The sequence below is a fragment of the Miscanthus floridulus genome, chromosome 9 (genome assembly GCF_019320115.1).
Source record: "Miscanthus floridulus cultivar M001 chromosome 9, ASM1932011v1, whole genome shotgun sequence".
Taxonomy (NCBI): Eukaryota; Viridiplantae; Streptophyta; class Magnoliopsida; order Poales; family Poaceae; genus Miscanthus; species Miscanthus floridulus.
Genome location: NC_089588.1, coordinates 18,417,025 through 18,429,641, shown reverse-complemented (window position 1 = coordinate 18,429,641; position 12,617 = coordinate 18,417,025). Strand labels below are relative to the sequence as shown.

At 46.8% G+C, this 12,617-nt stretch overlaps 2 protein-coding genes across 2 annotated transcripts; both read left to right on the top strand.

Moving 5' to 3' along the window:
* Positions 1 to 427: 427 nt before the first annotated feature.
* On the top strand, positions 428 to 1,284 carry LOC136479357 (uncharacterized). The gene has a single exon (XM_066477248.1). It carries the CDS (start codon positions 428 to 430, stop codon positions 1,244 to 1,246), a length of 819 nt encoding a protein of 272 aa, XP_066333345.1. The 3' UTR covers positions 1,247 to 1,284.
* Positions 1,285 to 3,112: 1,828 nt separating this feature from the next.
* Positions 3,113 to 4,843, top strand: LOC136481480 (PAN domain-containing protein At5g03700-like). The gene has a single exon (XM_066478821.1). The coding sequence runs from the start codon at positions 3,148 to 3,150 to the stop codon at positions 4,672 to 4,674; it is 1,527 nt and encodes a 508-aa protein (XP_066334918.1). The 5' UTR covers positions 3,113 to 3,147; the 3' UTR covers positions 4,675 to 4,843.
* Positions 4,844 to 12,617: the final 7,774 nt, after the last annotated feature.

The following is a 12,617-nucleotide window of genomic DNA, read 5'->3' as shown; positions in this document are numbered from 1 at the left end:
CGAGCAGGGACGTTCCCTATACAAAAGTAGAACTTTGGAGCTAGGTTCCCCGCAAGGAGCTCGCGCGCCGCCACAGGACGCCCGGAGTCCGCGCCGTGACCAGCTCCGGCTCCTATCCGATCGGACGCCGAACCGACCTGCCGCGGCCGCCGTCCAACCGACTTAATTACCGACACCAAAAGCCGATCGCCGTCAGAGTCCTAAGCCGTCACGCATTCGCCGGCCTACTATATGCAGCTGGCTACGACCAGGAGTCGGACAGCCCGTATGTCGGTCGGTCGGTCGGTTATGCCTGTGTATAAATACATCGCACCAGCCCCACGAATCCACCAATCCTCTCCACACCGACAAGCAGAGCAGGCAAAGGCACAACTTGTAGTATATAATATATATATATAAATATACATCGTTCATGTCGAACAGTCCAATGCGTATCGTCGCAGATGAGCACCCTGCCGGAGCCTGGTGTATGGACTGGAGCGCGGAATATCTGGCGGTCCTTGAAGAGGCACGTAGACGGCTGGAAGAGGTACAACACGACGCCGGCGGCGAGCTCGTCCCGGGCGCCGGTAGCGCCGCCGCAGCAGATGAGTCCTCTGACACTGCTGGCGCCGACGATTTCTATCCGCTGGACGACGCCGACGCCGACGAGCCGGAAGAAGAGCGCCCAATGCAGTGGCAGGACCAAGTGTGCCGCCAGATGGTTTACAATTACAACAGCTCCCGCCACCTACGGCAGGACGACGACGACCTCGTCGGCCACCTTGCGGACACCGACAACTACGACCTCTACCTCAACGACGACGACGACGACGGCGACGAGATATCTCGAGACATAGTTGCTCTAGGGCTGCACGTCCCGCACATCCAGCAGGCCGGCACCGCCACTCCTCCTCCCTTCGTGCCCAGCGAAGGAGACGCGGACGGCGACCGCGGCTTTGGGGCCGTCCCGGCCTCCGCCGCAGCCATCGCGGGCCTCAAGGAGCACAGGTACGACGGGTCGTCCGGAGGTGACAGCATGTGCGTCATCTGCATGAGGAGCTACAAGAAGGGCAGGAGGCTCCGCGTGATGCCGTGCACGCACAAGCATCGGTTCCACGGCAGGTGCATCAGGGAGTGGCTGTCGCGGAGCAACATGTGCCCGCTCTGCCGCCATGCGCTGCCCACGGCGGACGCGGAGCAAGGAGGAAACGGCGGTGTTCACAGAAGAGTGCTAGTAGTGCGGGTGAATGTGAATCCGTACTAGTACTAGCTTAGTGTACCCAGGGCAGTGTATATACAGTGGCTTTACACTTTTACCAACATTATTAGGATTATAAAGTATTTTTTTTTCTTCCAGCTAGGATGCTCTAACTTCTATGTTACTGTGAAAGGAAATGCTCAGGGGCAGGCGTCCGATCTTCCACATGCTGATGTTGCGGTGGGCCGTGGGACAAGTGTGTTGTGTGCAGCGTGACTCCTCGCCTCCTCTCTACCCCAGGGCCGTGGGGAAAGAAAACTAGAAAATAAATGTCAATGTTGTCTTTTTGGACCGCCTAGCCAGTTCTATGTCTCTCTTCTTATTAGTTTGCTAATGCCTAATAAACTATAGGACCTGAGGGTTTGTATACTTAGGCTTGGACCCCTCCTCCGCTTGGGCTCTCGACTGTCGCACCTGGTGGCCTACCCTTAGGGCCGGCACTGGTGTCGTGTCAGGCTACTGCCATAGTGTTAGGAATCAGCATAGTGTTTGACTGTTGTTTGGGCTCTGCTGGGTCAGCTTCATTCTTTATTCGACTGTTCAAGCTAGTCTGTATTAAGATTTCGACTGAAAAATAGAAAAGCACGCGATAATGACATTAGATCGTCCTCAGAAGCTAGTCTGTTTATGATTTTTGTTCAGTCTAGCTAGCAAGATCCCAATGTCAGGGGGACTGTTAGCATTTGGTGTCAAAATAGATAAGGTCTTGTTTAAATTAGGGTTAGGAATCGGTATTTGGCACTGTAGCACTTTCGTTTGTATTTGACAATTATTGTCCAATCATAGCCTAACTAGGCTCAAAAGATTCGTCTCATAATTTATAATTAAACTGTGTAATTAATTTTTTTATCTATATTTAATACTCCATATATGTGTCTAAAGATTTGATGTGACGAAAAGAGAGCGAAAAAACTTGTAATCTAAACAAGGCATAAGAATAAAAACAATACACATTCTTTCAGCTCCATCACATCCCTTCAACGTCAACGCCCAGGTCGCGCAAGCTGTGGGCATCCTCAACCAAGTAAGGGCTTTTTAAATTTAGGGCGTAAAGTTTCGGAGTGTCACATCGGATGTTACATAGGGTGTCGCATGAGGTGTTTGGATACTAATAAAAAATAAATTACAGAATCCGTCAGTAATTAACGAGATAAATGTATTAAGCCTAATTAATTCGTCATTAGCACATATATTAATGTAGTACTACATTATCAAATCATGGCCTAATTAGGCTTAAAAGAATCATCTCGTAAATTAGTCGTAAACTGTGTAATTAGTTATTTTTTAATCTATATTTAATGTTTCATGCATTTGTTGAAACATTCCATGGAATAGGGGGGGGGGGGGGGTGGTGGGGGTTTAAACTTTAGGGGATTCCAAAATTAATCCAAGTAAACGCCCGCTGCCCGCACAACACGAGTGTTTCATTCACCGGCTGGCAACATCTGCTGACCTGACGAACTCAATGATTGTGACACCTGAACAGTTGCCAGTTCTGCTTCTCAGGAAATCAGAGACCGCCACGAAGATAGCAAATATCACTTCAGGAATCAAGACAAAAAAAAGATAGAAGTTAATTAGAAGAAAACCAGTTGATTGACTTTTGCAAGGCAAAAGTTAGTTGACCTTTTGCCAGTTCACAATCATACCACCACTACGCACTTTGTTGCCACTAGTTGCAACTTACAACTTGCAAACATTGCAAAGTTTTTTGTTCATTCATGCGTCTGAATCCTTTTATTATATTCGAATTGGACGTGCAGGGATCCATTGCCTGCGTGCACACAGTTGACCTTCCCCAAAATGCCTATGCCAAAAATGTACTACTCCTAGTATGCAGCGTGCAATACTCTCTGTCCCGATCCCAAACATTTGACCTCCATCGCGTCCTTTGTCTGCACTCTGTAATGAGGCGAGGCAAGCGTGATCCGGCGATCGCCGCCGCCGCTGCCATCGTCATGCTCTGCGTCGCATCGACGGTGCTCCTGGTCAACGGCGTCACCACCAAGGGAGAAGAGCTCACGACGCAGCTATCCAACGGCTTCACCGCGTTGCACGCGGCGGGCGCGGCGGTGCCGTTCGAGCCAGTGCTGTACGCGCCCAGCGGCGCCTTCGCGTTGGGCTTCCTCCGCGTGGGAGCGGCGTCGCTGGACCTCGCCGTGGTCCACCTCCCGTCCTCCTTCCCCGTCTGGCGCGCCACGCCGGCCCGCCTCGGGGACTGGTCGCGCCCGGCCACGCTCACGTTCGACGACGGCAGCCTGGTCCTCACCGGCCACGACGACGGCGTGCTGTGGCAGACGGTCGACACCGTCGGCGACGTCGTGGTGCTGCTCGACTCCTCCAACCTCGTCGTGCGGCGGTACGAGAAGACGGTGCCGGAGTGGGAGAGTTTCCGCCACCCGTCCGACACGCTCGTCCTTGGGCAGAACTTCACCAGCTCCTCGCCGCCGCTCGTCTCCGCGAACCGCCGGTTTGCGCTGCGGCTCGGGAAGTCGTACATGGCGCTGCACATGGAGTTCTACGGCGTCCGGACGACGCCGACGACGTACTGGCGGCACACGGCGCTCGAGGCGCAGCCGGAGAGCGTCACGGAGCCGCCGGTCTACGGCCGCCTCGACTCCCGCGGGTTCTTCGGCCTGTACCTCGAGGGCGGCGATCGGAGAGTCGACGTGCTCTCGTTCGACACGTTCGTGGACAACCTCACCGGCGCCTTCCGGCGGATGACGCTCGAAGACGACGGCAACCTCCGCGCGTACTACTGGACCAACGGATCCAAGGCGTGGACGTCGGACTACAGGGCCATCTCGGAGCGGTGCGAGCTGCCGACGCCGTGCGGCGCGTACGGCCTGTGCGTCCCCGGGAAGGCCGAGTGCCAGTGCCTCGACGACAACAGCACGAGCGCCCCCGCCGCCGCCGACGCACCGTCGTGCCACGCCGAGGAGACCGCCGACCTGTGCGCCGGCAGCGGACAGCAGCTGGGATTCGACGTGGTGCGGCGGAAGCGGGTGTCCGTGGCGTACAAGGAGGAGCTGCCGTTCGAGACGAACAGGACGGCGGCGGAGTGCGAGGCGGCGTGCGCGGGCAACTGCAGCTGCTGGGCCGCGGTGCACAGCGGCGCCAGCGGGTACTGCTACCTCATCGACTTCCCCGTGGAGACGCTGGTGTACGAGGCCGACGACCGGAAGGTGGGCTACTTCAAGGTCAGGAAGTCGTCGCCTGCACGACGGAAGGGCATGTCGCCGGGCGTCGCCGCAGCGATGGCGGCGCTGTCGCTGGTCCTGGTTGGCCTGGCCGCGGCCGGAGCTTGCATCAGGTACCAGATGTGGGAGGGGAGGAAGCGGAGACGAGCGGGGACGATGGAGCAGGAGCTGGTGCCGGGGATGTACAAGGATCTCAGGTCCATGGACAGCTCCAACAACTCGTTCAGGGCATGAATCGTGCAACATGAGGTGGATCCTAGCTCTCCTCCTTTCTTAATTTTTAGAGTTTGTATGGAGAAGAGAAAGGATTCAGGACTTCAGGTAGCTCAGCTCCTCTCGATCGGCATTCCACGGCTTGGAGGACAGAACGAACGGCTGCAGAGTGCAGATGCAGAACTACAGATACAGCCATAGATACAGGAAGGGGTCAGTGGTCAGTAACTCAGGGATTTCTTCGGGCACTATACTCGTTTCACCTATCTTTGATCCATTCCCAATTTGCTGGAACATTTCTTGCGTAGGTTCTTGATCTATGTGCAGATTTTTCTTCCCCATTCTTTCAATTTTTTTCTATATTAATTATGTCTAAAATATATGCACGTGAGCACGTCCAAGTGCATAATTTTTTACAATTTGACCTTTTTTCGAAAAAAAAATTTACGTTTGGCCCCCCTGAAAGACTTAAACTCATCTTTCCTAGGTGGCGTTGACATGGCCGATACCTCGGTGCCATAATACATAGCGCCGAAATCAGCGCCACAGATCTTGACGCCGACCTCGGCGCCACGAACTCTGGAGCCGAGCTGGCCCATGCTACTTTTGCGCAGGCGGCCATTGTGGCTTGTCGCCTCCGCCTCTGCGTTGTCGCTGTGATCGGCTACAGAGAAAAGACTACTGATGCAGCCTTTTTTCTCATCTCTCAAATCACTGGAGTGCATCAGTGCATGACTATAGAAAAAAAGGTTGCTTCTGCTTGTGATGGCTGGTTTGGTGTCAACAAACGCAAGTCTACTGCAGCGCATTATCCTGCACTTTATTGCGTGATGTTTGAGTTTCCCAAATCTTAAATTCTAATTTTCAAGCAAATACTCTGCGTACTATTAGGAGCGATTCCAAAAGGTCTTATAGTTGTAACATGCAAATAGGCTATATCAATGTATCATACTCGGACATGGAATATATTTGCGTGATTGTAAAGCATCTGAGAATGGTAATGAATGTCAGCAAAGACTGCAGTTCACAGCATCCACAAGATTAGAACACAGAGATGCAGTGGAGAAGATATTGTTTACCTTCAAAGGACCACTGACCAACTCCATCTGCTATATCCGTACACCAAACCAGCCATCACAAGCAGCAACAGTCTTTTTTCTGTAGCCATGCCATCACTAGAGAGGAGAGATTGGCTTTCACCTACTACTAGTTTGCACACGTACTGCCACTCAAATAATTATTATTTTAATCAAATTTCTATAGAAAATAGACCTCTCTAGTTGCAGCCAACTGGCCGATCTCGGAACCAACACACAGCAGCAGCGCAGTGGAGTGTAGTGCAGTGCAGTGCAGTCAATCTCTCTCCCCTCATGTCACTTGAGAGTGGATTTTCTCATACTTTCAAAATGCAATATCACACAAATTGCAAGTCCGTTTGACGAGCCGTTTGAAGATTATTATTGGAAATAATGTGCCCAACAGAATGAGACCCAATAAGGCTACGTTTTAACAAAGTTTTTAAATGTGGGGCCCATGTGCCACTCATTTTTTAGTATGAAAATATAGTCAATATGGGTCTTGTTTTATAGATTTAATTACAAGGAATATTCTAGTGTAAATAAATTACAGAAACAATACACTGTTTAGAAGCTATGGCCATTCAACATTTCGTAAATCAGACGGCACAGGGACGGGAGAAGCGGAGCACGGCGGTGCCAGAGCCAGACGGCAGGCCGCAGGCGCGCCTCTCGCGTGTCTTTGGGCGCCGCGGTTACCGAGGACCAGCCATCACAGGCAGCAGCAATCTTTTTTCTGTAGCCATGCACTGATGCACTCCAGTGATTTGAGAGATGAGAAAAAGGTTGCAACAGCAGTCTTTACTATGTAGCCGATCACAGCGGCAGCGTGGAGGCGGAGGCGACAAGCCACAGTGGCCGCCTGCGCAAAAGCAGCATGGGCCAGCTCGGCGCCAGAGTTCGTGGCGCCGAGGTCGGCGTCAAGATCTGTGGCGCCGATCTCGGCGCCATGTATTATGGCGCCGAGATACCGGCCACGTCAACGTCACCTAGGATTTCGGCCAGGCACTTCGGCGCCAAGATCTGTGACGCCGAGACGTGTTACCTCGGCGCCATGAGTCCTGACGCCGACCCCAGTGTCTAAAGATGAGTTTAAGTCTCACAGGGGGGCCAAACGTAAATTTTCTTCGAAAAAATGGTTAAATTGTAAAAAAATAGGTCCAAGTGCAAGTTATAGTGCAAGTTGGGATCGGCAAAAACAAAGTGCATTTTTCCGTATATATGGTGTCATGGTCATGTATATCATATTATCATCATGTCTCTCTTGGTTTCATTTGTTAAGGGGAGCATACGGATTTTTTGGGGTAAAATTTCCTTTCTTTTTCTTATATGGGGAGAATTATTCTTGATTTGAATATTTCTTACTCTTTGAGACAATGGTCAATTTGAGGGGGAGTTTGTGTTGTGTTCTTGTAAAACACTAGTTTTTGTTTTCTTTTATGTGGTTCTTTCTTATAAGAAAAATAAAAATAAGAAAACTTTGTAAAAGAGACGAGCATTATACGTGATACATAGATGGCATTTGATGTTATGTTCAGCATGCTACAAGATAATTTGCAACTTAGTGTGGTGTAGTTTTTGTCATGACTATTTTAATGGAATGAATACTTGAATTAAATGTTGTCGTGGTTGAACTTTCTTAGTTACTTTGGTCTTGTTTAAGAAAGCGTTGAAAATATCAATGCTAATAAGTAGTGCAAAAAGAAATAGATCATAGAGATGTGTTGTGTTATTTTGAGCTTTATCCGGCCAACTATTATATTATGTTGTGCAACCACACGGGCATTTAAAAAAGAAACTAGAAAAACGACCACTTTATTGCAGAAAAGAAAATTAACACGTTCCCATTATTATAAGTACGTGATTCGTTGTTGGTATACACTTGTGCTGTAGACATTGTTTTGGAATTCCTGCCAATACATGCCACTACAAGATGTGTTGTATCGACTGCCAAGTAATTTGATAAAAATCATGCTACCTAACCGTGCCTCAGGGGCTGGAGCTAGAAATACATCTTTTCTACATATTCCAAATCTTTTTTTGAAGTATTCCTGGCAAATTCTTCTGCTCTGTGTTTCGTAATGCTGTCCTCTAATGCAGTGTGCCATTTTTGGCTTCGAATTTCACAAACCTGAGCCAGTCTAAGATCTTACTATAGCCATTGTGTTTTCTACTCTGCCAGGAGGCTACCAAACTACCGTAGTAGTCCATAGGCCGCCACTATTTACCGCTCTGGTTTCTTTAAATTTTGATGCAATTAACATGTGATAGTAAGAATTACATGCATAGATTGCAAAGCTTTCAGGAAATAAATTTGGCAAATGATAAATTAGACATGTCACCCTTTTCTTTTCCAATCTTGCAACCAGATGTCCCATCGAACCATTGCATGCAACAACATAGAGAGAAGAACAGATTATGCTACAAGAGAGGTCACCTTAGTAGCACAACCCTAAACCAAAGTACATATGCTAATGGGGCATTAATTGGTCCAGATTGTCAAACAAACCCTCATGATCTCAGTGAAGAAATAACAGTGACATGATATGCTAGATACAACTAGATATTTAAAGTTCCAAACAATTTGTGCTGCCATTTTTGCACATTCATGTAACTAGAAGTCTATGACTGAACATAACACGCCCTATAACCTCTGTACCAGGGTGGCAACTTTGTTGCTGAGAACTTTAGCCCTGCACTTCCTAACAATGTAAGATAGTAGATTCCTTGATACCACAAATGTTCCTAGAGGCTCATTTCAGAAACCAAAACCTGTACAAAAATGGAAGGCAAATTGAATTCAGAGTTCTTTTTTTGACCGGAAATACAACAGAGAAGGCCCCCACTGTTAGATTGTTCTCTATAAAAACAGAAATTCAGTTACTAGACAGAATCTTCAAACTACAGGAACACATTTCCCTGAATATAGGAAATTCATTTGACCAACATTCTGCCCAATCTGATTGACATGCTCAATTAACTTACAATAGATCAAAACAATGACTAATTGTCTAACACATAGTTTTCTAACCATGATGAACTACAACAATTTCAACTTTGAACTATAATACAACTAGGTAAACTACCCTTTAAGAAGAAATGCAGAGCACACATGTTTTCTAAAAACTGAAAGATTGAAGTTCAAAAGAGAGAATATTTTTATGCTTGTTTTTTAGGTCCAAGAAATATGACGGGTAAAGAGAATAAAAAAAGAGGACATGTGTTATTCTAATATCTGTGTAAACTGCAATCCTTGGAAAGTACAAAGACAAATCAAAACAGAAAACATGTGGGGATACATGTTTCTACCCTCTTGAAGGATGGTAAATCAAGTGCCGAAGGAAACTGAAATAAAACTTAAATAGGAAAAATAGATCTGACACATTACTATATTATCAGAGAACACTATTAGTGATATATACACTATGAGCATACTTCCATAAATAAACAGAGATTGAATAATGAGGCACCAACATAAAGATATATAAGCAATGATTGAGACACATATGAATAAGTTGATACATGTAGGAGGTGAGTAAATGTATGCTTAATCAACAAAACTACAAAAGTATGGAGAAGCAATAGTTTCATGGATAATCAAATGCATGAATGAGATTGTGTAAAGAATTGAGTTAGAGCTGCTCAATCACAAAGGTTTATAACCGATCATACCTAAGGAGCATTCAAGAAAATGGGGAGGCTGCAGGATAATATGTCAATACAGTTTGTGATTGCTTAGAAAAATTAAATGTTGATATCTGTGTTATTATTCAGTACTAAAAAGCAAGCCAAATATATGGTCCCAACAAACCACTTAGGTCATCTTTTGTCAAAACTAATTAACAGCTCAAACAGTCCGAACTATTATAGAAGTCTACTTAATATATCCCAATGTCTATGCAATAGAGTTCAACTTCGATAACTCCATGTATAAATTTCTGATTTTATCAGCCAACTAAATTTCTATGAAGGGCAGGGTGCTCCTTTGTCAATAATTCTAAGTGAACATTTAAGAAGCGGAAAGTTGCAAGTTAGCTTACATATGCCAAAGGTGCATAGGAGCTCCAAAACATTGAGAACACTTTCATCAACAATCTGACACTTGATTTTGACTATGTTAAGGTATTCTGAAATCTTAGCTGATCGGTCCATCTGATTGATGCTTCCTTTCATCTCCACTTCATAGTTACGCCCCTGTAGTGGACAAAAACAAATTTCCAAGATCAATATGAAGTCTATAATATAAAACAATTTCATGTTTATATAGTATTGTCGGTGTTTGAGTCACCACCAAGTAAATTTTTAATATTGCGCATCTGGCTCGGATGGTGTGCTTAGAGGACAGGAGGTTTATACTGGTTCATACAGAATGTCCCTACGTCCAGTTCGTCGCTGCCGTTCATGTTACTAGCCCTGAAAGTTTGCAGTAGGGGTAACAAACAGACGAGAGAGGGACAGGTCCCAAGTCTCTAATAGAAGGAATGAACAGGTGCCGAGAGCTCGGTTGGTCCTTAGCCGTGCGTGTGTGTTGTGATCGGTTTGAGGTTTGTGATGGTTCGATCGGGTCTGGCTTGGGTCGATAGTTCGATTGCTCGATTGTTTTTTTTCTCTCCTCCTTCATGGGGCGCCCGTCTTTTTCTTTTATAGGCCAAGGGAAAGCACGGGTTACAGCGGAGAAAAGGAGAATAACGAGAGAGAGAGAGAGGGGATGTCCTTCAGGATCTCCAGGACTTTCTTATCCTTCATGCGGGTCCCTCTGACCCTGTAGATGTCAACAGGGACGGCTCCACGTCGTGGCCCTGTTCATCACTGGCGCCATGCATAGGCGTTGTCTGCCGGTCATGGAGCTCCACTCCGTCCTGGCGGACGTTGTGGTGAACTGACGCTCCTGTCAGTGTTCGTACGAGGGTTAGGCAGAACAGCACCATTACGCCCAGTGTTGTTCGTGATGTGAACACTCGGGTATGGCCCATCGTGGCCGCGGGTTATATTGGGGCGTGCCAGTCTCTTCCCTGGTGTCAGAGCTTTGACGCAGGCCCATACACTTGGACCTGGAGTGGTGGACGGCGGCATGGGTCTCCGTCGGGCGAGACGAAGTCCGCGGCCTCGGGATCAGGCGAGGCGGAGCCCGCGGCCTCAGGGTTGGACGAGGCAGAGCACGTGGTTTGGAGGCATTAAGGCGTTAAGGGAGTGACTCAACATCTTCACCAAACCACTAGGAGGTGAGGTTGTAAGATTATTTATCCGCAAAGTTAAATTTGGCACTGCTTTTGTAGTTCACGTAGGCATCGAAACTACTGACGTTTGCGCCGGAACTTCTGACAATGTCGGGAGTTCCGACCCAAACGCCGGGACTTCTGACATTGACTAACAGATTTGAGCTTAGCATTTGCAGTAAATTTTTAGATACGTCTATTTACCCCCTCTAGGCATTGTTAGATCCTTTTAATTGGTATCAGAGCGAGGTCTTCTCTTTGCCCTTCACCGCGTGAGAAGAAACAATGTCGGAGTCCGACAAGATGCAAGCCATTGCCGTCAAAATGGCCAAGAAAATAGCTGAAGAGTTGATGAGTGCTCAAGCCAAGCTCTTTCAAGATGAAATGAAAAAGATGCAAGATGAGATGAGCAAGATGAAGGAAGAATTGAGTAAGAAGGTTGATGATGCAATAAGTGGCAAGAATGATACTAATGACAAGAATGAAGCAAACAAAGATGCCGCTAGTGATATTGGAGCCGTTGAGCATGCTCATGGAAAGGGAATATATTCAAATATGAGCTTTGACTATGGACAACTCATGAAAGGTTCAACACTACATACTCCGTCCATCAACATTGGCAAGCCACCTCACTTTGATGGAACAAGATATACCGATTGGTCTTACAAGATGAAGATGCATCTCATTGCCGCAAGACTTTGGGAAGTTGTGGATGTTGGTGTGATGATTCCTATCGATGAAGATAGAGAGATAACTCTGGAAGAAGTGCACAACCTCCATCAAAATGCACAAGCCATAGCATTGCTTGTGTCAAGCCTAGCTCCGGATGAGTTTAGAAAAATGAATGGAATGGAAAGTGCACAACAAATTTGGGATACTTTGAAAGTGTCATTTGAAGGAGATAAAAGTGTGAGAAAAGGCAACATCGAGTTGCTTCATGGTGAATTGGAAAGATTTGTATTCTTGCAAAATGAAACAACACAATCCATGTTTGATAGGCTCATGGCATTGGTCAACCGCATAAGAGCTCTTGGAAGCACCGAATGGGATGACAACAAGGTTGCTAGAAAGATGTTAAGAACCTATAGAGCCAAGAACAACATGCTAGCGTCCGTGATCATGGAAAGGCCCGGTTATGATGAGATGACCCCCCAAGAAGTTCTTTCAAAACTCAAGCAACATGAGTGTCTAGATGAAGATGCAATCAATGCTCACAATCAAAATCCTAATGCAATAGGATTCAACAAGAGTGCAACCCTTAAAGCAACTCAACAACATGAAGGTCAAGGTTTAAGTCAAGAAAAGAAGAAAAAAGTGAAGGATGATTCATCAAGTGGAGAAGAAGATTCTGATGCGGAGGTTGCATTTGTGATTAGAAATCTTAGAAAGTTTATGAAGAAGAAAAGCAACCGCAAGACCTATGGTGATGGAAAGAGAAGGTTCAAAAAGAGATTTTGCTATGGATGTGGTCAAACCGGTCACTTCATAGCCGATTGTCCTAATGAGAAAAAGAAGCACAAGCATGACAAGGATGAAGACAAGAAGAACAAAGGCAAGAAGAGATGTGAAGCTCATCTTGGGGAAGAATGGGAGTCAAGTGATAGTGACTCAAGTGATGATGAGAAGAAGATGAAGGGAGCCACAAACATCGCCATCCACCACTCTTCTTCAC

What these genes read in the sequence shown, in the direction of transcription:
- LOC136479357 (XM_066477248.1), top strand. Translation starts at nt 428, where the DNA reads ATGCGTATCGTCGCAGATGAGCACCCTGCCGGAGCCTGGTGTATGGAC.
- LOC136481480 (XM_066478821.1), top strand. Translation starts at nt 3,148, where the DNA reads ATGAGGCGAGGCAAGCGTGATCCGGCGATCGCCGCCGCCGCTGCCATC.